Raw genomic sequence first — 27,885 nt, forward strand, 5'->3', positions numbered from 1 at the left:
CTGGTACAACATTCATGAGCACTAGAACTGATGGACTTTGAGGCTAACTGGAAATGGCTTTGGTTGCTTATGAGAAATCTGTTAGAAAACTGTGCTTAGAATTCCACAGGAAATACAGAGGATCCAAACTAGATGTGAATGTAACTCAAGAAGGGTCTGGATGGGGGCTCTGGCAGAGCCAGAGTTCTTTGTGAACCCCTATGAGGTTTTGGACACGGGTTTGGCATGGAGCAGAATAAAGATACATCACAGTTGAAAAGCATTTATTGGCTACCTATTCTACACTACAGGTGGTAGAACCAGTAACTCAGATTCTGATTCTGATCAGGTTCTGATGTGGAGTGATTTGTTGTCAGTTCTCTCATGGTTCTCCAGTCAGTTCTCCGGTGCCAGGATCTGCCACAGGGCATTCTGACCACGGGCATCATGTTTCTACGCTGCCGCCTGCATTGAACAGGCAACGGGACTGCCCAGCATGTGCAAGGCAGCACCTCTGTCACACCACCAGAATGTTTAAGGCTGTCGGGATTGTTGTTAGCGTCCCATTAACACTGAGGCTAGAGATACCCTTAGGACTGACATTACTATTAGCATTACTTTGATGGTGCCCTATCTGGGTCATTTCCAGGGGATGTCAGGAGTAAGGCACAGTGTCAGGAGAAAAAGAACAGACTCTGTTACTTTATAAACGTGATAATAGAGAGAGTTCATTGGAAAAAATACAACTCTTAAATAATGCAAAGCATGCTTCTGATTGGATGCAGGCATCATCTGGGCTCCGATTAATATTACTTTTAAGGTAAAGATTATTGTTACCTTAATGATTGTTTTTTTGGATTATGATCAGGGTTAAGGTTCCTTTTGCTACAAACTTGTAGCATCATTTTTGTTGTTACATTTGGAGTTAGAGACGATTTTAGAATCAGGGTAAGGGTTAGGATTAGAGTTACATTGCGGGTTAATGCTGTTGTCTTTACAGCTCCTGTGAGGGTTGGGGTCTGGGTCAGGTGTTTAAAAAATGAAATGAAAAAAGAATAAAAAAATATATTGAAAGCTTCAGATTTCCTTAATCTTTGTGGGAATCATATAATGTGCAACTCAAATCTACCTCTTCATGCAGTGACTGCCTGTAAATTTGCTAGAGCCTAATATAACATGTCCTTGTGCTTTCCGCTAACTCACCTTCATTTCATTTTCATTACATTTGCTTGGTAGTCAGATTTTGGTGTGTGGATATTTTAAAACAATCTAACTGACATTGGCAAAAGATTAGAAATAAAAAAAAAATATATGCACTGTCAGAAGGATGGTGCTGTGTTGTGCTTCTACCTTTGGCAGCCCCTGGAGAAATGCTGTGGCACACAGAACACCTTTGTATTGCACTGACTGCTGCCATGCAGCATGGATTTAACACACCAAATCCAGAGGAGCATGACTGCATCTAACTGCCCTGAGAAAAACTCCTGTAGCTGAAGAGATGAGGAGGCAGCTGCTCATCTGCAGAACAAGCAGCACTGCCAGACACTGGGCCAGGTGAGCACCTCCTGCTGCAGCGTGATGATGACAGGGCTGGAGATGATCTGCAAAGCCAGCTTCAAAGTGGGAGACATGAGTCAACATGGCAGGAGGACAGAGGTGTTAGGGAGCAGCCAAGGCATCAAAGAGTATCAAAAGGCTTTGAAAGGTATCACAAAGCCACAGCCAGGAAGACTGGGATTATCATGAGCAGCAACCTGGATGCTAGAGATTATTTGCTCCCATACAAAATGGTAGAGATCTTGCTGCTGACATCCCAAAGCCAGGCAAAATGGGAACCCAGAGCTCTGCCTGCACGAACCCCACAGCCATAGCATTGCAAGCTGAGCTGCCTTGCTGTTTGTTGCATTCATCCCAATCCCTGTGAATGAAGACTCGGAATGCAGCCAAGGCGATGACTGAGCATGAGAGTGACTTTATTCAATAAAAGACAGGAGGGCTTGAGAGGTCAAGGGTGAAGATAGGACTCCTCTTGTCAAGATGAGAGTGGCTCAGAGCTGGTGCTGCTGCCTGGTGCCTGGGACTGGCAGCCTGACTCTAAGTCCCCATCTAAGATGCTCAGCTTCACCTCACTGATGCTGCCCTGCTCCTGCATGGTGGTGCTGCTGTTGGGGCACTCGGGCTGTGCTTGGGATGGGCAGCACTGCAAAGGCGCTGGGTCACAATCCAGGCAAGTGACTGTGGTGTCTGGCAGGCTCAGGTCAGGAGCTTCAGCAGAGCCAGGAGATATGAGAGCATGAACGTGGATGAGCCCCTTGTGTCCATCACTGTTACCATGTGGAAGGCTGTCATCCGAATTGCAGCGATTTGTGCTTAATAAGAACTCTCCATTGATGGAAACACACTGCACATAACTACTTGGTTTGGATCTTTGGGGTTGACAAGGGCTCGAATCACCTAGGAAGGCACAGAAACACAAGGGTTAGTGTCAAACGTTTGCAAGTTCAATCATGAAAGAGGTTGTTGATATTTGGTTATAGAGTGGCGGCAGGAAGAAGCAAATAGGCTTCAAGCAACAGAGCCACTGTCTTGAAAGTGATCCTCATACAGGTCCAGCTCTTGTGTTGACAAGAGACTCATTTGGGAAAGACAGGGGTCAACTGAAGATGTCAGGCACGGCTTGAACACCAGAACGAGGTACAAGCCCACTGAAAGCATGAATTCTACCTGTGTTGCTGACAAGCAGTGTTTTGAAAGCTGGATTTGCACCCTTACCTGCCAGGACCAAGACTTCAGCTGAGAGCCCAAAGAAGTGAGAAGGAACAGAACTAGGACAGCTGACTTAAACTGGCCAAAGGATATTCCATACTATATGACATATTGTGGAAAGAGTTTTGAAGGGGGTAAATAGTTCATGTAAATCTCTTCCACTACTAGGAGGCTAACTGGGCACTGATTGGTAGGTGGTGAGCAATTGCTTTTGCATTCAACATAACTATTATCCTTTTCTCTATCTCAGAACATAATTCTATCTCAACCCATGAGTTCTACTTTGTGTTGTTTTTTCCCCCTTCAGTTCTCTCCTGCAATCCACTGGAATGGAGTGGAGTACTGTAACTTTCTCTGCCAACAGAAAAATAAAAACACATTCATTATTATTTATGGAAGACTGACTGCAGTTCATGCTCACTGGTTTGAGGTCTCTGGGCATAACCCTGACTGTGAACAGAAGCAATTGCTGAAACAGTCTGTCAAAAAAAGACTGGAGCTTCCTCTTCCAAAAGGCGGTCCTTAGAAACAATGTCATCAAACAGCTTCCCTGTAAGATAAGGTTATCTGAAAATGCATTTAGAGAGTATCAGAGAAAGATAAGTAACAATGACAGCACAGAGAGCAGAAACTATTTCTTACCTCTAAGACTATAAATATTTCTTTGATGTCTCTCTTACATGATACAATGGGCAAACATGTTGATGACTTCAGTTCTTCATGGCATCAATTTCTGTTTTAGCATGAGGCAAGTCATCCTTAAGAGACCATAAAAGCAAGCGATGAAATCGCTAACTACTGTGACATACCAGGTACCACATCTGACTGCTGTGGAACAGAACAAGCACATATGGGACAGTACACAATTCAACATCAACTCAGCAATGGCTGACATCACTCCCATAGAAATTGTGAAACAGAGCTGTGAAAACTGAAAAACAAAACATTCAGCATTTTCATTGGCATTTTGGTAAAGTTGCTGTAATAATGTAACAATAATGTAATGTAATGTAATAACGTAATAACTTCCTCCATTTTAAAGCCAGAGAATACTGCCCTCTGAACAATGAGGAACAAGATTTGTGGTGCTCTGTTAAACTTTTTCCAGCTCTACAGCATCTTTCAAAAGGCAATGGGACCAGTAGGCTGCATTCCTATGTACCATCCCACCTGCCCCCATGTTCCTGAGAACTCCACAACTCCAACAGAAGATATTATCATATTTAAATGCCTTTTGGCTTACCCCTACAGTAACTTTCTCCATGATTTTTAGTGCAACTTTTTCACCAGTAAGAAGATGCCGCCCGAGTTTTACCTTTGCAAAACCACCTACAAATCAAAACACAGATGCTTAAAGTTGAGCATGAATTCTTCTCTAATATAATATTACAGGTAAAGCAGAGTACCTAGCATACACTGTGTGTAATGCTTTAATTAGAGGAAGAGGTAATCAGCACCATCAATTTCCAACAGGTCTCAAAAATCCAATTCCAAGTTTATACTAATGAAACCTGACTTAGAGAACTGACAAGAGCTGTCAATCTATTCTCAGATTAATTCTAGAGTGGTGAGACAGACTGTTAGGCGTGCTGTTTCTGTACAAAGATGACACTTACCCGTTCCAACTGTTTCATGGAATTCCTAGTACTTGAGAATTTCCTCGTAGTCACTGACAGACATCCTGAAATGTGCAAGAACTGAAGATCCTCCAAGCACGTGCAATGAGGAAGTGCCAGCAGTGTTCACATCCTACTTAGGACATATTCTTAGAGGCAGAAGGGACACTCGTGGCAGATCCAGCAATGCTCATCTTCTCACCAACGTGCATCCCCCTCTCACCCAGCAACAACAAAACACAGTGCATGAAGCTGGCTTCACTTAGGTTAACAATATGGAACATCCCTCAGGGCTTTGTGCCACAGAGCAGTAGCAGGGCTGGACTACAGCTTGAGGAAGCAGTGGAAGCCTTTCCCTGTATGGTTACAGTGTCCCTGCACGCACCCCACAGCCAGAGCGTTGCAAGCTGAGCTGCCTTGATGTTTCTTACACTCATCCCAATCTCTGTGAATGAAGACTCAGAATGCAGTCAAGGCGTTGATTGAGCACGAGCGTGCCTTTATTCAATAGGAGAATGGAGGGAATGAAAGGTCCGGGGTAAAGATGGAACTCATCCTCTGATGTTAAGGAGAAAGTGTCTCAGAGCTCGTGGTGCTTCCTGGTGCCTGGGACTGGAGGCCTGACTCCAAGTCCCCCTCCAAGAGTCTCGGCTGCTCCTCATTAACGCTGTCCTGGTCCTGCTTGGAGGTGTTGTTATCGGGGCACTCGGGCTGGGCTTGCTCTGGGCTGTCCTGGAAAGGCACCGGGCCACAGTCCCGGCTGGTGACTGTGGCATCTGGCAGGCTCAGGTCAGCAGCTTCCGGAGGGATGGGATGAATAAGGGCTTCCACAATTATGACACTCTTCTGTCCTTCGCTGCTGTCACATAGAAGGCTTTCCTTTGAACTGCCGCATCCTGTGCTTCCTAACAGTTCAATACTGATGGAAGCACAGGATGCACCATCATCACTTGCCCTGGGTCTTCGAGGCGCACAAGGGCTGGAGTCACCTAGGAAGGAGTAGATGCACAGCGGTTAGTGTTGAATGTTCACAAGATAAATCATGAAAGAGGTTCTTGACATTTGGCATTTTGTAGTGGTGGTGGGCAGAAGCAAATAGGCTTCTAGCAACAGTGTCACTGCCTTGAAAGTGATCCTTGTGCAGGTCCAGCTCTTGTGTTGACAAGAGACTCATTTGGGAAAGACAGGGGTCAACTGAAGATGACAGGCACAGGCTTGAATGCTAGGAGGAGGTACAAGCCCACTGAAAGCATGAATTCTACCTGTGTTGCTGACAAGCAGTGTTTTTGCTGGATTTTTGCTGGATTTGCTCGCTTACCTGCCAGGAGCACGACTTCTGTTTCTGATGGCTCCCTGGCACTGCTCTGCAGTTGGTGTTCATCCACCGGTGATGTTCTGTGCAGGCAAAAGCAAGAACACCAACTGCCAGCAGGTGATTCCATCCTTCTGGGACGCCTTGGACTGGAGAGAGAAAACAGAGCATGCTGTCAGTCGTGGTGCAGGGTGAGGGAAGAGTTGCACCGAGCCCTTGCCAACAGTTCCCTATTCCTGGCACTGCCTGCTTTCTGCTGAAACACAGCTTAGAAACGCGCTCTGTTTCAAACAGCAGAGGATGCTTCCATTCCTACAGCTCAGCCCTCAAGTCCTGCTGGCTACATTCCTCTCAACCATGTCAAGCAAGATGCGGAGCATGTGAGCAAAGGCTCCACAGCCAGACAGGACAGAAGCTGGCAGGCCTAACTGCTTTCTGAGGAACTGTGCAGACATAAGGGAAGTTCAAAAGCATCTCTGACTCTTATGCTAACACCACCCCGGCCTCAGCTCACTGCCATCTTTAATTTCTAGTGCCAGCAAGTCTGACCAACAGCTCTCCTTAGAGGAGAACAGGAACTGGTTTCAGGCACGTGGCCCTGAAATCAGGAAAACCCCAACGTTTCGTGATACAGCCAGCACAGACCAGGATAGACGCCAGCGTGGCTTTCTGCATCTCGTGACTGCCTGCCCAACCAGGAAGGAAAGGCACCTTGTGTGGCTCCACTGAGCCCATTCGGCAACTGTGTGTTAGTTGAATCCTCAAAGATATAATGGACAAAAAGTAAACCAATAAAACCCATCTGACCAGTTATGATAGGGGCTGGAAAGGGAAGTCCTCTTTACCTTTCAGATGGAAAATCAATGATTGTGTGGAATCTCCCTGGTGCAGCTGTGGGGCCTTCCTCCACTTCGATTTCACTGCTCCTTATCACTGCAGGAGAGCTGCTCTGGCCTCTCAGGGCCTGTGCCTCCTGCACGGTGAGCAGCTTTGCAGCATGAGGAGACTCCAACACAGACTTGGGCTCAGGTTCAGAACTGTGCCCTGCAAGGGAAAACCACAGGTAAGACGGAGGATCAGAAAGCAGCAGCACAACCATCCCAGTTCTGCATTTTTCTCAGACTTGCTTATCCGAGCCACTGGAAGAAGAGGAGCTCAAAGTAACTGGGTGCTCAGAGGTATGCTCATGGCAAAGGACACAGCCACAATTAAGAGCTGCTCACTGTATGAAAAGAGGCATAAAAAAAAAAAAACCAACCCTAGAAGACAGGTCCGGGAACTCAGAAAGCTTTGCTGCCACACTTCAATTATGCTTCACCCCCATTCAGAACATCATAAAGGCAGGGACAGTGTTCTCATTCTCAGGACCCAGCAACAGGGTGCCATGTTCTCATCTAAGCCCAGAAGCCTCCTGTCTCGTTGAGAGTCAAAGTGTATTTGAAAGATCGTGGCCTCAATTAGATCAAGATCAAGATAATGGAGGAAGATACTCACCTGCTCCGTCTCCCATGGCTGACGTGGATTTGGAGCCAAAGAGGCCGTCTGTGTGGCTAATGATGAACTCCACCACTGCTGTCTGCGTCTGGACTTCTATGGAGGCAGCTCCTCCACTGGCGCAGGCTGACTGGCTGTGCTGGGATCTGAAGAAAAGGCAGATTTTACAAGTCATTCCTCCAAGACTGTTTCCCCAGGTCTGAATTTTTGCAGCCCAAAGCAGTCCAACTGGGCTCTGGAGACTTTTGCAGTGGGCAATCAGCATCAGCACCTACGAAATTCTCCTTGATCAACGACACAGCAGTCCCAGCTAAACAAGAGAGCAGAAACTGTCACCTAGGAATTGTGCCCCTAGGGTTGGGGGAGAGCAGTTCAGGCTCTACCTCTGCTGCCAGCCACTTCTGACAGCTTTTACAGGAGAAGAGCACATTAGATGAAGAAGAAGGGAGGATTGCTTTCTTTCTGGAGAGCAGAACTAAGCATTGTGCTCAAACAGAAAAAGAAGATTACCTTAAGAGGTTTGGAGCCCACACTATGGCTAAATTGTGAGCATCCATGTTGGTGACCGAACAGTTCCCAGCAAGAGACGCCAAATGACGCATCAGATGCTCCAGCGTCCTGGAAAACAAGAGGGGCAGATGTTCAGCACCAAAAAGCAAGCTGTGCTGCAGTGCACAAAACAAACCTCACTTCATGGTGGTTGATGTCATTTCTACAGTCCCTGAATATGAAGTAGATAAAATGTTCCCAGTGCCACCACGCCGCAGCACCAAGCCCTGCAAAGCACAGCCGCAGCCATCGGCTGCACCAACCATGATCCCATGCCAAGAAAATGACCCAATCAATTGACACAGTGCAGCCTTCAGCTGCTGCAGCGTGCACAGGAATGATGTTGCAGGTGTGAGACAACACCTGGAATCGCATCATCACCCTCTGAAAGGCAGCAGGGCTGAGCTCAGCAGACCGAGGGCAGCACTGACCTGTAGTGAGGAGCGGGCAGCTGCTGGATGGCATCCTTCATTCTCACAAACCTCTCCTCCTCGGTAGCTGCACAAGCAGCGTCCTGGAATAAGGAACGAAGGGATTACTGTGTCCAGTTCTGGGCTCCCCAGTACAAAAAAGACAGGGATCTCTTGGAAAGAGTCCTGCAGAGGGCCACTAAGATGGTGAAGGGCCTGGAGCATCTCCCCTGTGAGGAGAGACTTAGGGAACTGGGTCTGTTTAGCCTTGAGAAATGAAGGCTGAGAGGGGACTTGATCCAGGTTTATAAATACCTGAGGTGTGGGAGCCATAGTGGTGAGTCTGGTCTCTTTTCAGTAGTGTGTGGGGATAGGACTAGGGGTAATGGGATGAAAGTACAGCATAGGAAGTTCCGCACATTTGTAAAGATCTTCTTTACAGTGAGGGTGACGGAGCACTGGAACAGGCTGCCCAGGGAGGTGGTGGAGTCTCCTTCTCTGGAGATATTCAAGACCTGCCTGGACGCCTGCCTGTGTGATATGGTGTAGGGAGCCTGCTTTGGCAGGGGGGTTGGACTTGATGATCTCTAGAGGTCCCTTCCAACCCTTACAATGCTGTGATTCTGTGATTCTGTGATTCAGACACGAGTCAGCCTAAATAGCTGCCAAAGGATTGGGAACCGTGGGGCCAGCGTGCTGGTGGTCAGCACCGAGGCAGACTCGATGCCTTCCAAGAGGCATCAGGGGAACACAGCAGCACTCAGCCTGCGCCATCAAGGCCAAGCTCTGGGGGGCTTTACAGCCTGATTGCGTATTGCAGCTCCTTGCAGCAGGCATTCCTCTCCAAGTCCACTTTGCTATTAACCCCATTCTACCAATAGTTGGGGAACAGCAAAGGAAAGGGAATTCTCGCAAGTATGGTGAATAACTTAAATCAGCACCTCCTGGCACCACCAAAAGCGGTATCAGTGAGAGGTAGGATGTGCCAAAGACATGCCTCATGGGGCTAACAGAAAGAACACCTCAGAGCTGGGGCACTGCTGCAACCACTAGCCAGGACGCCCAGGGAACAGGTACGTATCTTTTCCAAGACATTGCCCTGTGCTTACCGAGAACTGGTCATACAGCTGGTTGGTGAGGAGAGGGTTTGGGAGCTCCCTGAAGTACATCTTGCATACAGAGCTCACACTGTGAATATCACGGACGCTGAGCTCTGGCACCTGCTCTGAATCAAATTCATGGCTGCAGAGAAGGACACAGAATTGGGCAGAGGGCTTTGAGAAAGACGAAAACAAGTCCAAAGCCACACAACATACAGTCAAGAAAAGGAAGGGGTTCCTCTGAACGCCCGCAGCATGGCACGGGGCCCTACTGACAGCTGTGTCAGTCACAGCACTCTTACCGTAGTCGCTGGATCTTGGACATGACGCCAGACAGGCGGTATATCCCGCGCACTACGCCATTCTCCTCAATGAACTGAGCACAGCTCTCGAGGACCTGGGGGACTACAGAACAAGAGCCAGTGGTTAGCTCAGCTTCTTACTCAAGTCCTGGTTCAGGCCATGCCCTTCTCACATCCCATCCACTAAGCCCAGCCAGGCTACTGCTTGCTTCCTCCTTAGAGGAGAAAGCTGGCAGAGACAGCTGAGAGGAAACTGTACAGAGATGTGTTCTTGGCTTTCCAGAAATGCCACAACCTATCAACAGCCTGGAGAAAGTAATTCTGGCAAAGCCACAGACACTGCAAGTTCCATCACAGCTCCCTGGGGAATAGAGGAGTCCAATCCCATGTCCAGAAAAGTTAGGGAAAGGATGCTGGCTGCTCTCTGTGTCCAGAAGGCTTCCTACGTTATCTGGCTGAAACAATTGGAGGATATGACCTCCCTTTCACCTTTACACGCCCAACGGAGATAGATCCAGGAATGGGCTGTTCCTTACCATCACGGCCAGAGCGAAGAAGGTGCTCCCCCAGGTCACACCCAAACAACCCTTCCTTCTCCGGCTCAGGCTCCGTCGCTCTCCTGGGACGGGCCTTCACCAGGGAACGAAGGAAGGGGATGAGCTTGCCCCGTCTCCTTGGCACTGCACAACAAAACAAAGAAACCACTTCATTTCAGGCTTGGCTCCGTTGGACGAGGCCAAACATAATGCATTCAACAGAGCATGTAACAACTGGAAGAACAGTATCAACAATGACAAGCAATAACAGATTTTCCCCATCCCTGGAGGTGCCCATGGAGCTTAATGCACTCCTCTTGCAAAGCTTGCTGAACTTGGGCATTAACGAATCCCTTGATAGTTACATTCTGACCCCGTTTTACTAACCCGCATTATCAGATGTAACATATGTACCTGGCTTTGGCAGTGAATTGACCAGGGACTCAGGAACTTTTCCACTGATGAGTTCCACGCACTCACCAGGGAAAAGTCCAACCTGTAACAAGAACAAAAAGACAGGTGGGCATTAGCGCGAGCCCAGAGCCAAAGGGAAGGTCCTCTGACACCGACACAGGGCAACCGTTTGCATCCAGAAGCCATCCTGTGCAGGCAGAGCAGCTCCAACCTGAGATTCCCGACTCTACTCAAGTTGTGCTCTCTAGTCAGAAACGTGTGCCTACCTCAAAGCCACGCTTGCCTCTCCAACAGGGGCTCAGCTCCTTTGGTGGCATGTCAACAATGGACACCAGATCTCCGACCTGAAAGAAATTGAAATGTCAATCCCGGATTCAGCAAATCTGGTAGGAAAACAAATCTCAAACGACTGCCTTCTTCTATGCATGACAACAAGGAACGCCTCTAACTGCTTACCTCAAGGGAGAGCTCACCCGGCCCCTGGGCGACGTGGCTCTTAATAACATGGGCCGCCGCAATCGCTGGAACGTTGATAGATGACACAGCACGCTCCAGCTGCGGCTTCCACATGTTATCAGCCTGCAAAACAGAGCACAGGCTGTGGTCAGGAGCTGAGGACATACCAGGAGGATTTCAAGGTGAGGAGCACATCTGCAGAGAAAGCTGCAGCAAATGCGCTCCGTCCTTATCAGCAGCACTTCAGAAGGAGCTGCACGTCTCATCACAGTTATTTCCCTTCCTGGTGCGCATTGCCAGGCCATGCAAAGATGCATCTCTCTCAACACAGACTAATCAGCAATGGCACTGGTACAGAAAGTTGGCCAGGCCCTTTTTGGCCCATTCTTGCCTGCAGGAGAGTACACCTGCAGCTCCTTCTAATGGCTCAACACAGGGAAAAAAGACCAGCCAGAGCTTCATACTGTACCTCCGTCGCCGCCACCTCAGGCTCACGGCTGATCCCACTGCACGCAGCACCCATCACAGCAAGTGTGAAGACACTGGAACAGAGCAGAAACACACTTCTGTTTTCTCTATTCACACAGCACAGTATGGACAGACTTCTTCAGAGCTACCCGCGCATACCCTGAGCCAAAACCATGCGGGGGGACAAAACATGGCACGTACCTGGCAGTGAGATCACCTCAAGCTATCTGCAGCAGTTCCTTGTCGCTTTGCTCTGATGGAATGAGAGCAAAAGCTGCACCGAGGCAGTGGGCGGAGGGCGAGGAGAGGAGAGAGAAAGAGCAGGTCAGTGAGCAGGGCTAAGACAGTCATGGAATAACACACACAGCACAACCATCCCATCCACTTGCTGCAAGACATGCTGAGTCTCAGGCTACGTGATGTCTGTCCACCCAGCAACTTTACAACGCTTCCACTACTGAGCAAAGACAATGGAAGAAGCACGGGACAGGTGCCAACTTTACTGATACCCCCTTTGGAACGTGTGTACCAGGGGAAAATTACGTCTGATGGTCAAGAGTAAGCAATACGGTGCTGTGAGCTCCGACAGCCAGCAGTTCTCAACACCTCACTGCCCACCCATCCATCCCACACCAGCTCAGCTTACCTACAAGCTGCTGCACACGACGGTGTGAAGAAAAAAACACTAAAGGAACTAACTAACGGCACTAACTAACTAAAGTCACTAACTAACAAACAAAACTAACTAACAAACAGAAGTAACTAACAAACAGAACTAACTAACAAACAGAACAAACTAACTAACGGCACTAAAGGCACAACAACAACAAGACAACCAACCACTCCGACCACTAGCTCACCCACAAAGGAACACAGAACGCACCGCTCCTCCCCTCATTCCAGCCGCTTATGACATCACCAACGGCCAACAGCCTGGTCCACCATGACCCCCCACAAGGCGGGGAGCCAAGACCACGTGGTCACATCTGATTCCAACACGGCACCACAACATTCCAGGACTCAGTGTGGGCTTGGAATTCTATCCTGGTGTGGCAGCGCAATGGGAGGTGTTAGGGCACAGCTGAAGAGCTGACAGACACTGGATGTTTCCAAAGGAGGGTGCCAGATTAACTCTCAGTATTCTCTTGCGGGGCTCTTTGGGATGCTTCAAACCCATTTTCACTGCCTAGCTCATTTCTACAAAGTCCAGTTGAGAAATGCTCACTTTGTCTGGGGAACGCCTCTATGCATCATGAATTAAAAATAAAATAAAATGGGCACGCGACCCTATGAAACTTACCTCTCTGCTCTTGCTGTCAGCCAGACACCTCAGGTGAGCATGACGTGTCCCTGCTCCTGAATGAAGATCCACCCAAGTCTGTGTTCCTCTCTGCTTCATCTCTGGGTCTAAAAGAAACACAGGCAGAGATGATTACAAGATCCTTTGTACAGACGAAAGACAAGGGTGCACACGAATTCTGTTTAGCAAGAAATACTACAGTCCCAATGGACTGCTGTGGTAGTACTTGAATCCTCATTTGGGGCTGGAGCTCAACAGGTCAACACATCAGAAATAACACAAAGTGCATCTGGAAGACGTGTCTCAAAGCCCAGAAAATCCAACACGGGAGGGGGCTGGACAGTGGACCACAAGTGTCCATTTCCATTGCAGCTCCCTGTAGAGAACAGCACCAATCAGCAGGCGTGAATCAATTCATTCACAAGCTGCACAATGACTCTGTTTTTTACATGATAAAGAAACACACAGAAATTCCTGACCAAAAAGTTGGGAGTTTAATAACGACCAAAGAGGTTCCTGTTCCTGCGCCTCATCCTCTCACCCCAACTCCTGGGTGATGCCCACAGGCTTCAAGTCAGCTCTCAAATCCATTGAACTCCAGTCACAGAACTCCATCAAAAAGGATGTCACACATGTGACACTTACATACATTTTGCATCAGAAACAGTGATGCCAGCAGGAGCAGAGAGGTGACTGTCCCCCTGTACTCAGCACTGGTGAGGCCACAACTCGAATTCTGTTTCCAGTTTGTGGCCCCTCACTGCAAAAAAGACACTGAGGCATTGGAACGTGTTCAAAGAAGGGCAACAAAGCTGGTGAGGGGTCTGGAGCACAATGGGGCCATATAAGAAGAGGCTGCGGGAGCTGGGAATGTCCAGCCTGGAGAAGAGATGGCTCAGGGGAGACCTCATTGCTCTCTATAACTTCCTGAAGGGAGGTTGCAGTGAGCTGGAGGTCGGCCTCTTCTCTCATGTCATTACTGATAGAACTAGAGGGAATGGTTTCAAGCTGCGGCAGGGGAGGTTCAGGCTGGACATTAGGAAATATTACTTCTCAGAAAGGGTGGCCAGGCACTGGAATGGACTGCCCAGGGAGGTGGTGGAGTCACCCACCCTGGGGGTGTTCAAGGAAAGTCTGCAGAAATCCCTGCTGAAATCCTGACCTCTGCCACAGGTGGCTGAGTGACACAAAAGCTGTGTCCTTGGTTCCCGGCCTTACCTTCTCATGCCGTTCATCTTGCTCTGCAGCTCCTGTTCTGAATAGTCTTCTTATATTCCCATGTGATGTACCCTGAAATACATCATTTAGTGAGTCTGAACAAAACAGAAGACATAAATTGGAACTGTGAAGAAATGTTTTTTGCACTTTACTTGGAGAATGTTACATGCTATACCTTCTTTTCTCAATTGTAACACATGATTTTTTATAAAAAGAAACATAGCAAGTCAGCTTTTCAGTGTTTTCACCAAGTGTTGATGAAACTTGGTGAAATACAACTTTAGAAAAAGGTAATTTGAAAATTTAAATGTTCTTTTCAGAATCTCTGCTATTAGTTACCGTTCCCATGTTATGATTTGATGATGATTCTCTCAGAGCTGTTTTGTCCCTCCCCACCTCAAATGCACTTCAAGTGCTTTAGGAGCATCACTGGAATTTTGAATAAACTCGATATATTTTAGCAAAGCTGCTACAGATGCATGACTGAAGTACTTTGGAAAAATGTAATCTTGATTGAATGCTGAACAGTGTTATTTAATTATAATCCAGGTAATTAAATTAATTAAACCAAGGAAATCACCTCCCAGTCAGTCAGCTCCAACCAGGGAAATCGCTTCCCTGCCAAGCAGATGCAACCAACACAAGCTGCTACATCACTCTAGGGCCCCACTGAGTCTTCCCAAGGGGTCTCCAAAGGCTTCCCTGTTGACTTCTGGGAACCTGGGAACACTCACATGGAAGCCAGTGCCCCCTAATGTGCCCCAGAGGTTTCTCAGGGCCCTGCAATTAGCTCTACAGACATCCAGACATGCCCCAGAGCAAGTATGTGTGCTGTAGGGAGCCCAAGAGACATTCCAGAGCAACCTAGTACTCCTCAGTGCGCTCAAGGGTTCTTCACCTGTCTCTAAATATGCCATACTGGACTTCGTTTTCTGTTCTGGAGCCCTCCTTGGTTATCAGCTTTGCTTTCTCATGCCATTTATCATTCAGATTAGAGATTATTTTAACTAAAATATTTTAATCCACCATATTTTCTGAAAACTAAGAATTGATCCCGCTCAAGGAAACAGAAGAGAAAAACATCACCCACAGGCTGCAGATATTTACCTCGACTTCTCTACATGCCATCCCCAGTGTGCTTTTCAACTCACATTGCACAGTGACTCTGGCTTTTGTTTTAGAGTCCTCTGTCTCACAGGTGTACTCCCCGCTGGCCTTGGCGGTAGAGTCATGGATGATCAGAATGGCCCCAGTTCCCTCCTGCTGCAAGTCGTACTTCTGGCTTTTTCTGATTGCTTTGCCATCCTTGTACCACCTGATGTTCACATCTGGTTTCGACAGCTCACGGCTCAGGCTGATGTCCTGCCCTGCTGCTGCTGTCTTATCCTCCAGCTGTTTTGTTACCTCAGTAGGTTTTTCTGAAAGAAAACATGCTTTTTGAGTAACATACACTTAGGGTAGGATGCCTCTCTCAAAATACACGCATCTACATGCTGGAGATAAGTTAGAGAGGCACTTGCAGCAGAGGCCATCCTACAGCCAGCAGTAATCTGTAAAGTACAGACAATAGAATTCAAGGCACCATTTATTCTGTCTTAAATCTACCCCATTGAGGATGATGAACCATGTCTGAAAACTGCCTCTTCCTTCTCTCCACTGATCACACTGGGAGCCTCAGATGATGCTCTCAGATGCACATGTTCTAGATAGGAATTTGTTGTACAGCTAGATGATGTGAAGGCCATCCCTTCAGCTTATACTTAGAGGATATTTGCTCCCACAGTTCCCTCAACAGATCATTCCTGAATTACTGGTAATGGAACAAGCTGGAGTGAGATGCCCGTTGCCAACACTACCCCAGTGCTTTGGGTAGTTCTCACATTTGTGTAAAATGGTTCCTCCTTTCACTTATTTTTAAGAGAAATTCTCAGTGCTTCAAGGTTCAAGTAGAAGGTTGCTATTCACTTTAACCACATTATAAGTTAGCTCTCACAATAAACTTATCAGGAGACAGCTGAAGGAATCAGACCCCAGAATCTCTCCCATCTCATTACCTTTCACAGACAGAGAGGCTTTGGAGGTTAGACCACGGGCAGTAAAAACGACTTCCCCAGCGTCAGTAGGAGTCACACTTTTGATGAGGAGAGTCTATTTCCAACCCACGTCAGAAGCTTTAAATTACCCACCACTTTCCACTCTGCTTCCATTCAGTGTCCACTTGAACTCATCAATACTTTCATGGGACAGAATGCATTCAAAAGTGCAATCTTCTACCTCCTGGATTTCAGTGTTTTTCAGCCGTTTGCTAATGCCAATATTCAGCTCTGGAAGATAAGAGATAGGTTAGTATGAGGTTTATATGGAGAAAAGGCATTTGTAACCGATGTGAGTAGCAGTCCTGGTGTTTTAACTCAGGATTTGCAGAACATGGCTGCGTTCCTTACTGATGTATTCTCTAAGACATTCTACACTCAGAATTACCAGAAAGCTATAAAAAAAAAGAGACGTGAATCTCTTGGCTTTGCTCTGGAAGAACTACAAGGAGAGCAGCTCAGTCCATGGAGCACAATGAAGATTCAATGAGCTACAGAGGGAAAAACCTAACAGAGAGGACAAATCTAGGATGCTGCGTGAGAAAAAGGGTTTTGCCTATGACAAGAAATGTTTCTATTAGCTAATTTGTTTCCATCCTACCCCTACTGGTGTTCGAACCATTTCTCCATTTTAGGGATGTTTAGAAAGGAAACATTTCCAGGACATTCTTGACGTGTTTGGTGATTTTCATGGCAAAATGAGATACATTTACATCAGAAGCAATGGGAATTTTCCAGACTTCATGAAGACAGCAGTCTTCTCTGCAATTAAACAGGCAAAACAGAACAACGTGATACAGAAGTTGAGACATTTCCAGTTGCTTTCAGATTTTTAAAGAGGGATCAATAAATCTTTACCAGTACTGACAACACCAATATAGAAACTAAAGCGGTTTCATGTCTGTTGAATGAATACGCTTTATGGAATTCTGAACTAATCAGTAGGAGAATACAGGGAACAGGAGGGACAGCCTGCATTGCCATGGGTGGGACTGATATCATATGAAGTAATTGGGATGCAGCTCTTCTAAAGCTGGAAAACTGGCATTACCCTCACATGGAGCAGAGCTCATACAGCAGGCCACAGTATTAAAAGGATAAGCTGCTGAACACTTTTGATTTTCCTGTTTTATTGACTCCTTTTATCTATCTTCTATTTCACACATCAGATGTTTATACTGGGGAAAAAACATCCACCAAATGCAAAAGAAAGGAGAAAGAGGAAATCCTTCAAACGCTGAGCGAATTGAGTAAAAGAGCTTAATTGCTGGGGAGAGCAGATTAGAATCACAGTATCCTTAGAATTGGAAGAGACCCTTCAAGGCCATCTAGCCCAGCTCCCCTGCAATAAACAGGGACATTCACAGCTAGATGAGGTTGCTCACAGCCTGGTCATTAATCATTCCAGAGTCAAAACACTCATTGAATGATATGCGTTCGAATCCCCCCCTGTGGTGCAAGTGGTAGAAGTGCCGCTCTGCTACAGAAGAGGCTCGAACCCCTGTGTTGGACTTGATGATCTCTAAGGTCCCTTCCAACCCGCACGAAACTATGCTACTATGATAAAACAGCCAGTACTGAAACAGCAACCCAACCTGGTTGCAGACTGAGAGAGAAAATAAGAGTTCACCAAAGTCATGGGACAGGACACATGTTCATGTTCATGCAAACACTGAACCCAAGTGGCCACATGAGGACAGCATCTAGTAGGAAATCAGAAATAAACACCCTTTCAGACGTCCCTTTGGAAGGTGGCATCTACCAGGGCACAGCAGACCCGTGTGTTCAGTAACCAGTCTGATGCTTCAGAGCCCGCTGATGAGCTACAGACTGGGGTTTAACCAGTGCAACACATGGAGGGAAAATCTGTCATAAGCATAAAGAAAAAAGAGAAAGGTATCCAAAATGACTAACCAAGAAATGCCCAAACTGCCCATGAAGCATTTCTTCCTGTGGTGCAAAACACCACAAGAGGATTTATTTGCTCTTTCAGTTAAACTTACCATGAACATTTAGGGTAGCTGGTGTCTTGTCTTCAGCTGCTTGGCACGTGGATGTTTCCTGATCTTCATATTCACACTTGTGAATCATGAGACTTCTCTTATTTCCCTGGGAAGTAATGCACACATTTTTACTTTGACGCAGCTCCTTCCCATCCTAGAAGGGAAAATATCAAGTCAGATCTCCATTAGTCCTTCCATCTCTGCACTGAGCAAATGCAGCCTTCAGATCTATGCTTAATTCACCCACTCCCCTAGAATTAATGGAACTGTGCTTACTGGAACATATGCTGAAGCTTAAGCACAGTGCAGTGTTTTCAACATGTAGGAATGGCTATAGAACTTGCATAAATTCTGGCTGACCTATGACAGCTTAAAGCACTGCGGAGGACTGTTAACAAGCTCGTTTGGACATCACCTTGAATAAATGACGTTATCCCCAAGTAAGGGAAGGAACAGCTGAGCACCGGGGAGGTACACAAAGTGCCAGAGCAAATTCTCACACTGTCAGGTGCAAAGAAAACTGAGATTTCACCCTAAAACCCAGTTCACAACAAGGCTACAAAATCCTGGCTGAGAATTTCTGTGTTAGAGTTGAAGCTCAAGACTGTACTCCAACCGACAATATTTTGTGCAGCAAGACCTCAGGAGTTGGGGACTTCAACCATCCGGACATCTGTTGGGAAAACCACACGGCGAGCTGCAAGAGCTCCAGAAGGCTCTTGGAATCCATTGATGATAGCTTTCTGGTTCAGGTATTGGACAGACCGACCAGAGGTCAAGCGTTGCTGGACCTGCTGCTCACCAATGCTGAGGAGATCATCAAAGGCGTCAAGGTTGGAGGATGCCTGGGCTCCAGCGATCATGCCCTGGTTGAGTTTGTGATCTCAAGCGATGTGGGCCTGGCAAAGAGCAGGACCAGGATGCTCAACTTTAGAAGAGCAGACTTCAAGCTTCTCAATGGAATGCTGGCCAAGATCCCCTGGCGCGCTGCCCTCAAAGATAAGGACGTTGAGGAGAGCTGGCTACTGTTCAAGGATGCCCTCCTGGCAGCACAAGAGGTCTCCATTCCCCTGATTAAGAAAGTGGGCAGGAGAGGTAGAAAACCGGCATGGCTCAGCAAGGACCTGCTAAGAGAACTGAGGGTGAAGAAAGGGGTGTACAAGCTCTGGAAACAAGGCTGTGTCACCCGGGAAGAATACAGGGATGCCGTCCGAACTTGCAGATGTGGGATCAGAAAAGCCAAAGTGCAGGCAGAACTGAACTTGGCGAGGGATGTGAAAAACAACAAGAAAACCTTCTACAGGTACATTGGCCAGAAGAGACAGGCCAAAATGGGCGTACCTACTCTGGTAAATTTAAAAGGAGAAATGGCTTCAACAGATGAAGAGAAAGCTGAGGTGCTGAATGAGTTCTTCACCTCGGTCTTCACTGGTGGCCAGGATTCTAGTCTTTTTCACGTCCCTAAGTCTTGCACCCCCATACCTCCATGTGGGGACCAAGGAGGTAAATCCCTCCCCACTGTAAGGGTAGAGCAAGTCCGAGAGTGCCTCCTTAGACTGAATGAGTATAAGTCTATGGGGCCAGATGGCGTGCATCCCAGGGTCCTGAAGGAGCTGGCTGAGGTGGTTGCTGAGCCGCTCTCCATCATATTTGAGAAGTCGTGGCTGTCAGGTGAGGTCCCGGATGATTGGAGGAAGGGTCACGTCACTCCCATTTACAAGAAGGGGAGCAGGGACGACCCGGGTAACTACAGGCCGGTGAGTTTCACCTCTGTGCCTGGGAAGATTATGGAACAGATCCTCCTGGACAACATGCTTGATCACATAAAGAACAAGCATGTGATCCGAGACAGCCAGCACGGCTTCACCAGGGGAAGGTCATGCTTAACTAATCTTGTGGCCTTCTATGATGGAGTGACGGCGTTGGTGGATGAAGGGAAGGCGACCGATGTCATTTACCTGGACCTGAGCAAGGCCTTTGACATGGTCCCCCATCACATCCTCATCTCCAAATTGGAGGGAGGTGGATTTGATGGGTGGAAAACTAGATGGATAAGCAATTGGTTGAAAGGCCGCAGACAGAGGGTGGTGGTCAATGGCTCTATGTCCAGGTGGAGGCCGGTAACGAGCGGCGTCCCTCAAGGGTCTGTCTTGGGACCGGTGCTCTTTAACATCTTTATTAATGACATCGATGAGGGAATGGAGTGCACCCTCAGCAAGTTTGCTGATGACACCAAGCTGAGTGGTGCAGTCGATACGGTGGAGGGAACGGATGCCATTCAGAGGGACCTTGACAGGCTGGAAAGCTGGGCTCGGGTGAACCTAATGAGGTTCAACACGGCAAAGTGCAAGGTTTTGCACTTGGGCTGGAAGAACCCCAGGCACCTGTACAGGCTGGGAGGAGTTGTCCTTGAGAGCAGCTCGGCTGAAAAAGACCTAGGGGTCCTGATAGATGAGAAACTTAACATGAGCCAGCAGTGTGCTATGGCAGCCCAGAAAGCAAATGGGATCCTGGGCTCCATCAGGAGAGGGGTGGTCAGCAGGGATATGGAGGTGATCGTCCCTCTCTACTCTGCTCTTGTGAGGCCCCATCTGGAGTACTGTGTCCAGGTGTGGAGCCCTCAGTACAAAAAAGATATGGAGATTTTGGAAAGGGTCCAGAGGAGGGCCACAAAGATGATCAGGGGGCTGGAGCACCTCCCCTATGAGGACAGGCTGAGGGAGTTGGGTTTGTTCAGCCTGGAGAAGAGAAGGTTGCGGGGTGACCTCATTGCAGCCTTTCAATACCTGAAGGGAACTTACTCCCAGGAGGGGAGTAAACTCTTCGAAAGGGCTGATAATAGCAGGACTAGGGGAAATGGTTTTAAGTTGAAGGAGGGAAGATTTAGGTTGGATGTTAGGGGAAAGTTCTTTACTAGAAGAGTGGTTAGGTCCTGGAACAGGCTGCCCAGTGAGGTTGTGGATGCCCTGTCCTTGGAGGTGTTCAAGACCAGGCTGGACGGGGCTCCGGGCAACCTGATCTAGTAAATGTGTATGTTTGGTGGCCCTGCTAGGCAGGGGGGTTGGAACTACATGATCCTTGAGGTCCCTTCCAACCTGGGTAATTCTGTGATTCTGTGATTCTATGGTTACAGTGTCCCTGCACGCACCCCACAGCCAGAGCGTTCCAAGGTGAGCTGCCTTGATGTTTCTTGCACTCATCCCAATCTCTGCGAATGAAGACTCAGAATTCAGTCAAGGCGTTGATTGAGCACACACGTGCCTTTATTCAATAGTAGAAAAAAGGGGATGTGAGGTGTGGCGGAATGATGGGACTCATCCTCTGTTGTCTCACGAGAGTGGCTCAGAAGTCGTGCTGTTGCCCTCTGTAGCCTGGGACTCATGGTTTGATTCTACATCCCCCTCCAAAATGTTTGGCTTCTCCTCGGTGACGCTGACCTGAGCCTGCATGATGGTGTTGCTGTTGGGGCACTCGGGTTGTGCTTGGGCTGCGCCGTCCTCGAAAGGCACTGGGTCACCATCAAAGCTGGTGCTTGTGGTGTCTGGCAGGCTCAGGTCAGCAGATTCAGCAGGTATGGGATGAATTACGGCTTCAACAAGGATGACATTATTCTCTTCGTCGTTGCTTTCGTATGAAAGTCTGTCACTTGAACTGCAGCATCCTGTGCTTCCTAACACCTCTATACTGATTGAAGCACAGGATGCTGCATCATAATAAGTGCTGCGTCCTGGCGTTACACAAGGACTCGATTCACCTACAAAGGAACAGATGCACAGCGGTTAGTGTCGAACATTCACAAGATGAATCATGAAAGAGGTTCTTGCCATTTGGCTATGTAGTGGTGGTGGGCAGAAGCAAATAGGCTTCTAGCAACAGTGTCACTGCCTTGAAAGTGATCCTCATGCAGGCCCAGCTCTTGTGTTGACAAGAGACTCATTTGGGAAAGACAGGGGTCAACCGAAGATGTCAGGCACGGGCTTGAACACCAGAAAAAGGTACAAGCCCACTCAAAGCATCATTTCTACCTGTGTTGCTGACAAGCAGTGTGTTGAAAGCTGGATTTGCACCCTTACCTGCCAGTACCACGACTTCAGCTTCAGAGGGCTCCCTGGCGCTGCTCTGCAGTTGGTGTTCGGCCACACTGGATGGTCTGTGCAGGCAGAAGCACGAACACCAACTGCCAGCTGCTGACTCTGCCCTCCTACTGGGAGAACTTGTTCTGGAGAGAGAAAACAGAGCATGCTGTCAGTCATGGTGCAGGGTGAGGGAAGAGCTGCACCAAGCCCTTGCCAATAGTTGCCCATTCCCGGCACTGTCTGCTTTCTGCTGAAACACAGCTTAGAAACACGCTGTTTCAAACAGCAGAGGATGCTTCCATTCCTACAGCTCAGCCCTCAAGTCCTGCTGGCTACATTCCTCTCAACCATGTCAATCGAGATGCAGAGCATGTGAGTAAAGGCTCCACAGCTGGACAGGACAGGAGCTGGCAGGCTCATATATATATAATGGACAAATATTTAACCAATAAAACCCACCCAACCAATGAAGATAGGGGCTGGAATGGGAAGTCCTCTTTACCTTTTAGATGGAAAATCAATGACAGTGTGGAAGGCCCCCGGTACAGCTGCGGGGCCTTCCTCCACTTCGATCTCACTGCTCCGAGTCGCAGTGGGAGAGCTTCTCTGGCCGCTTATCTGAGCCTGTGCCTCCTGCAGCGTGAGCAGCTTTGCAGCAGGAGACACAGACTTGGGCCCAGCCAGAGAACTGTGCCCTGCAAGGGAAAACCACAGGTAAGACGGAGGATCAGAAAGCAGCAGCACAGCCATCCCAGTTCTGCATTTCTGTCAGACTTGCATATCAGAGCCACTCACCGAAGAGGAGCTCAAAATAACCGTGTGCTCAGAAGTATGCTTGTGGCAAAGGACACAGTCATAATTAAGAGCAGCTCTCTGTATCGAAACAGGCAAACAAAAAGCCTAGAAAAACTAGGGGGCAGGGATCTCAGAAAGCTTTGCTGCCACATTACAATCAAACTTCACCTGCATGAAGAACACCTAAACGGCAGTGACAGTTTTCTCCATGTAAGGTTTGGGTTTGGACACACTAAGGATCCAGCAACAGGGTGCCATATTCTAATCTAACCCCGGAAGCCTGCTGTCTCCTCGACAGCAAAATAATTTTCAAAGGTCTTGGAGAAGACCAGAATTGGATCAAGGTTTCAGATCAACATCGAGCTAATGGAGGAAGATGCTCACCCTCTCCCACGGCTGGTGTAGATTCGGAGCAGAAGATAACATCTGCGTGGCTGATGATAAACTCCACAACATCTGTCTGTGTCTGCAGCTCCATGCAGGCAGCTTCACTATTGGAGCAGGCTGACTGGCTCTGCTGGGATCTGAAGAAAAGGCAGATCTTACAAGTCATTTCCCCAAGATCATTTCCCCAAGTCTGAATTTCTGTAGCCAAAAACTGTCAAGATGGGCTCTGGAGACTTCCGCAGTGGGCAAACAGCGATGCCACTGATGAAATTCTCCTGGATGATCAGGGACACAGCAGTCCCAGCAAAACAAGTGAGTAGAAACTGTCATCTAGAAATTGTGCCCCTGGGGTTGGGGGAGAGCAGAACTAAGCATCGTGTTGAAACAGAAAAAAGAAGTTTACCTTAAGAGGTTTGGAGCCCACACTATCGCTAAATTCTTAGCGTCCATGTTTGTCACGGAGCAGTTCCCTGCCAGATTTGCCAGATGTTTCATTAGGTACTGCAGAGTCCTGGAAAACAAGAGAGGCAGATGTTCAGCAACAAAAAGCAAGCCGTGCTGCAGTGCACAAAACAAACATAACTTCATCCAGCTCAGCAGACCGAGTGCAGCACTGACCTGTAGTGAGGAGCGGGCAGCTGCTGGATGGCATCCTTCATTCTGAGCACCCGCTCCTCCTCTGCAGCACCAACAGCGTCCTGGAAAAAGGCAGGAAGGGATTCAGACACCAGTCAGGCTGGAGAGCTGCCACAGGTTTGGGAACAATGGAAACAGCGCGCTGGTGGTCAGCACTGAGGCAGACTCGATGCCTTCCAAGAGGCATCAGGGGAACACAGCAGCACGCAGCCTGTGCCATCAAGGCCAAGCAGTGCAAACTCTGAGGTCTTTACAGCCTCATTGTGGAGCACAGCTCCTCACAGCACGCATTCATCTACAATTTACTATTAACCCCATTCTACCAATAGCTGGGGAACAACAAAGGAAAGGGATTTCTCACTAGCATTGTGAATAGCTTAAATAAGCACCTCCTGGCACTACAAGTACCATCAGTGAGAGGCAGGATGTGGCAAAGACATGCCTCATGGGGCTAACAGAAAGAAGACCTCAGAGCTGGGGCACTGCTGCAATCACTAGCCAGGACGCCCCGGGAAGAGGTACATATCTTTACCAAGACACTGCCCTGAGCTTACCGAGAACTTGTCATACAGCTGGTCGGTTAACAGAGGGTTTGGGAGCTCCCTGAAATACATTTTACACAGGGAGCTCACGCTGTGAATTTCTCGGACGCTGAGCTCGGGAACTTGCTCCGAATCAAATTCATGGCTGCAGAGAAGGACACAGAATTGGGCAGAGGGCTTTGAGAAAGACGAAAACAAGTCCAAAGCCACACAGAATACAGTCAAGGAAAGGAAGGGGTTCCTCTGAACGCCTGCAGCATGGCACGGGCCCCTACTGACAGCTGTGTCAGTCGCAGCACTCTTACCGTAGTCGCTGGATCCTGGACGCCACGCCGGACAGGCGGTATATCCCCTGCACTACGCCATGCTGCTCTATGAATTCAGTGCAGCTCTGCAGGACCTGGGGGACTACAGAACAAGAGCCAGCAGTTAGCTCAGCTTCTTAAGTCCTGTTTCAGGCCGCGCCCTTCTCACATCCCATCCTCTAAGCCCAGCCGGGCTACCGCTTGCTTCCTCCAGAGAGGAGAAAGCTGGCAGAGACAGCTGTAAGGAAACTGCACAGAGATGTGTTCTTGGCTTTCCAGAAATGCCACGACATATCAACAGCCTGGAGAAAGTAAGTCTGGCAAAGCCACAGACACTGCAAGTCCCATCACAGCTCCCTCAGGAATCGAAAGACCAGAAGAGCTACAAAAAGGATGCAGGATGCACTTTGTGGCCAGAAGGCTTCCTGCATTTTCAGACTGAAACAATTGCTGGCTATGATCCCCCTTTCACCTTTACATGCCCAACGGAGGAAGATGTCAGGAATGGGCTGTTCCTTACCATCACGGCCAGAGCGAAGAAGGTGCTCCCCCAGGTCACACCCAAACACCCCTTCCTTCTTCGGCTCCGGCTCCGTTGCTCTCCTGGAGCGGGCCGTCACCAAGGAGCGAAGGAAGGGGATGAGCTTGCCCCGTCTCCTTGGCACTGCACAACAAAACAAAGAAACCAGTTCATTTCAGGCCTGGCTCGGTTGGATGAGGCTGAACATAATGCATTTGACAGGCCATGTAACAACGGGAAGAGCATTCCCAACAAGGACACGCAAGAACAGATTTTCCCTATTCCTGGAGGTGCCCAAGGAGCTTAATGCAGTACTCTTGCTAAGCTTGCTGAACTTGGGCATTAACGAACCCCCTTAAAGCCACATTCTGACCCCATTTTACTAACCCGCATAATCAAACGTAACATATGTACCTGGCTTTGGCAAGGAATTGACCAGGGACTCGGGAACTTTTCCACTGATGAGTTCCACGCACTCACCAGGGAAAGATCCAACCTGTAATAAGAACAAAAAGACAGGTGGGCATTAGACCGAACCCAGAGTGAAAGGGAAGGTCCTCTGACACCGACACAGGGCAACCGTTTGCATCCAGAAGCCATCCTGTGCAGGCAGAGCAGCTCCAACCTGAGACTCCTGACTCTACTAAAGTTGTGCTCTCTAGTCACAAACGTGTGCCTACCTCAAAGCCACGCTTGCCTTTCCAAAAGGGGCTCAGCTCCTTTGGTGGCGTAGAAACAATGCTCACCAGGTCTCCGACCTGCAAGAGATTGAAACGTCAATCCCACATTCAGCAAATCTGGTAGGAAAACACATCTCAAACGACTGCCTTCTTCTATGCATGACAACAAGGAATGCCTCTAACTGCTTACCTCAAGGGAGAGCTCACCCGGCCCCTGGGCGACGTAGGACTTAATAACATGGGCTGCCGCAATAGCTGGAACATTAATAGATGACACAGCACGCTCCAGCTGCGGCTTCCGCATGTTATCAGCCTGCAAAACAGAGAACAGACCGTGGTCAGGAGCTGAGGACAAACCAGGAGGATTTCAAGGTGAGGAGCACATCTGCAGAGAAAGCTGCAGTAAATGCACTCCGTCCTTATCAGGAGCACTTCAGAAGGAGCTGCATGTCTCATCACAGTTATTTCTCTTCCTGGTGTGCATTGCCAGGCCATGCAAAGATGCATCTCTCTCTACCCAGACTAATCAGCAATGGCACTGGCGCAGACAGCTGGCCAGGCCCTTTTTGGCCCATTCTTTCCTGCAGGAGAATACATCTGCAGCTCCTTCTAATGGCTCAACACAGGGAACAAAGACCAGCCACAACTTCATACTGTACCTCTGTCGCCGCCACCTCTGGCTCACGGCTGATCCCACTGCACGCAGCACCCATCACAGCAAGAGTGAAGAGCTGGAACAGAGCAGAAACACACTTCTGTTTTCTCTATTCACACAGCACAGTATGGACACATTTCCTCAGAACTACCCTTGCATACCCTGTGGCAAAACCATGCGGGGGGAAAAAATATGGCACGTACCTGGCAGTGAGATGACCTCAAGCTATCTTCACACACGACGGTGTGAAGAAAAAGGCACTAAAGTCACTAACTAAAGGCACTAACTAACTAATGGCACTAACTAACTAACGAACAGCACTAACTAACTAACGAACCGCACTAACTAACTACGAATGGCACTAACTAACTAAAGGCACTAACTAACTAAAGGCACTAACTATCTAACGGCACTAACTAACTAACAGCACTAACTAACGGCACTAAAGGCACCAGAATCACAACGCAACAAACCACTCCGACCACTAGCTCACCCACAAAGGAACACAGAACGCACCGCTCCTCCCCTCATTCCAGCCGCTTATGACATCACCAACGGCCAACAGCCTGGTCCACCATGACCCCCCACAAGGCGGGGAGCCAAGACCACGTGGTCACATCTGATTCCAACACGGCACCACAACATTCCAGGACTCAGTGTGGGCTTGGAATTCTATCCTGGTGTGGCAGCGCAATGGGAGGTGTTAGGGCACAGCTGAAGAGCTGACAGACAACGGACGTTTCCAAAGGAGGGTGCCAGATTAACTCTCAGCATTCTCTTGCGGGGCTCTTAGGAATGCTTCAAACCCATTTTCACTGCCTAGCTCATTTCTACAAAGTCCAGTTGAGAAATGCTCACTTTGTCTGGGGAACGCCTCTATGCATCATGAATTAAAAATAAAATAAAATGGGCACGCGACCCTATGAAACTTACCTCTCTGCTCTTGCTGTCAGCCAGACACCTCAGATGAGCATGACGTGTCCCTGCTCCTGAATGAAGATCCACCCAAGTCTGTGTTCCTCTCTGCTCCATCTCTGGGTCTAAAAGAAACACAGACAGAGATGATTACAAGATCCTTTGTGCAGACGAAAGACAAGGTTGCACACGAATTCTGTTTAGCAAGAAATACTACAGTCCCAATGGACTGCGGTGGTAGTACTTGAATCCTCATTTGGGGCTGGAGCTCAACAGGTCACACATCAGAAATAACACAAAGTGCATCTGGAAGACGTGTCTCAAAGCCCAGAAAATCCAACATGGGAGGGGGCTGGAC

General features: G+C 48.3%; 3 protein-coding genes across 5 annotated transcripts; all 3 read right to left on the reverse strand.

Moving 5' to 3' along the window:
• Positions 1–1,929: 1,929 nt before the first annotated feature.
• Positions 1,930–14,020, reverse strand: LOC146753497 (rho GTPase-activating protein 32-like). 2 transcript variants are annotated; one of them, XM_085530547.1, is made up of 19 exons: positions 13,921–14,020; positions 12,703–12,809; positions 11,604–11,676; positions 11,404–11,476; positions 10,935–11,057; positions 10,745–10,822; positions 10,479–10,560; positions 10,065–10,208; positions 9,529–9,631; positions 9,236–9,368; positions 8,148–8,230; positions 7,678–7,785; positions 7,168–7,313; positions 6,519–6,717; positions 5,680–5,822; positions 4,362–5,350; positions 3,989–4,074; positions 3,388–3,503; positions 1,930–2,433 (listed from the first exon to the last, which is right to left on the reverse strand). In XM_085530547.1, exons 4-16 carry the CDS (start codon positions 11,455–11,457, stop codon positions 4,926–4,928), a joined length of 1,821 nt encoding a protein of 606 aa, XP_085386673.1. In that variant the 5' UTR covers positions 11,458–11,476; positions 11,604–11,676; positions 12,703–12,809; positions 13,921–14,020; the 3' UTR covers positions 1,930–2,433; positions 3,388–3,503; positions 3,989–4,074; positions 4,362–4,925. The 2 variants fall into 2 exon arrangements, with proteins under 2 accessions (XP_085386673.1, XP_085386674.1); XM_085530548.1 differs by lacking the exons at positions 12,703–12,809; positions 13,921–14,020 and adding an exon at positions 12,049–12,218.
• Positions 14,021–15,693: 1,673 nt separating this feature from the next.
• LOC146753498 (obscurin-like) lies at positions 15,694–18,170 on the reverse strand. Its single transcript, XM_085530568.1, has 2 exons — positions 18,017–18,170; positions 15,694–16,244 (listed from the first exon to the last, which is right to left on the reverse strand). The coding sequence occupies exons 1-2, from the start codon at positions 18,102–18,104 to the stop codon at positions 16,099–16,101; spliced, it is 234 nt and encodes a 77-aa protein (XP_085386694.1). The 5' UTR covers positions 18,105–18,170; the 3' UTR covers positions 15,694–16,098.
• Positions 18,171–21,257: 3,087 nt separating this feature from the next.
• On the reverse strand, positions 21,258–27,864 carry LOC146753499 (rho GTPase-activating protein 32-like). 2 transcript variants are annotated; one of them, XM_085530545.1, is made up of 14 exons: positions 27,546–27,864; positions 26,617–26,688; positions 26,148–26,270; positions 25,958–26,035; positions 25,692–25,773; positions 25,278–25,421; positions 24,758–24,860; positions 24,465–24,597; positions 23,893–23,972; positions 23,678–23,785; positions 23,272–23,411; positions 22,595–22,787; positions 22,090–22,235; positions 21,258–21,770 (listed from the first exon to the last, which is right to left on the reverse strand). In XM_085530545.1, exons 1-14 carry the CDS (start codon positions 27,642–27,644, stop codon positions 21,346–21,348), a joined length of 1,926 nt encoding a protein of 641 aa, XP_085386671.1. In that variant the 5' UTR covers positions 27,645–27,864; the 3' UTR covers positions 21,258–21,345. The 2 variants fall into 2 exon arrangements, with proteins under 2 accessions (XP_085386671.1, XP_085386672.1); XM_085530546.1 differs by lacking the exon at positions 27,546–27,864 and adding an exon at positions 26,816–27,054.
• Positions 27,865–27,885: the final 21 nt, after the last annotated feature.

Source organism: Coturnix japonica, chromosome Z, assembly GCF_054131305.1.
Source record: "Coturnix japonica strain WE chromosome Z, WE-NBRP24, whole genome shotgun sequence".
Lineage (NCBI taxonomy): Eukaryota > Metazoa > Chordata > Aves > Galliformes > Phasianidae > Coturnix > Coturnix japonica.

Coding starts and splice junctions, on each gene's coding strand:
- LOC146753498 (XM_085530568.1), bottom strand. CDS start 18,104: ATGATTCACAAGTGTGAATATGAAGATCAGGAAACATCCACGTGCCAA. Junction 16,245..18,016: donor AGCTACCCTAAATGTTCATG/GTAAGTTTAACT, acceptor CTTATCTTCCAG/AGCTGAATATTGGCATTAGC.
- LOC146753499 (XM_085530545.1), bottom strand. CDS start 27,644: ATGGAGCAGAGAGGAACACAGACTTGGGTGGATCTTCATTCAGGAGCA. Junction 25,422..25,691: donor CAATTCCTTGCCAAAGCCAG/GTACATATGTTA, acceptor TTTGTTGTGCAG/TGCCAAGGAGACGGGGCAAG. Junction 24,861..25,277: donor TCTTCGCTCTGGCCGTGATG/GTAAGGAACAGC, acceptor CTTGTTCTGTAG/TCCCCCAGGTCCTGCAGAGC.
- LOC146753497 (XM_085530547.1), bottom strand. CDS start 11,457: ATGGGTGCTGCGTGCAGTGGGATCAGCCGTGAGCCTGAGGTGGCGGCG. Junction 11,058..11,403: donor CTGAGGTGGCGGCGACGGAG/GTACAGTATGAA, acceptor TCTGTTTTGCAG/GCTGATAACATGTGGAAGCC. Junction 9,369..9,528: donor TCCAAGATCCAGCGACTACG/GTAAGAGTGCTG, acceptor CCTTCTCTGCAG/CCATGAATTTGATTCAGAGC.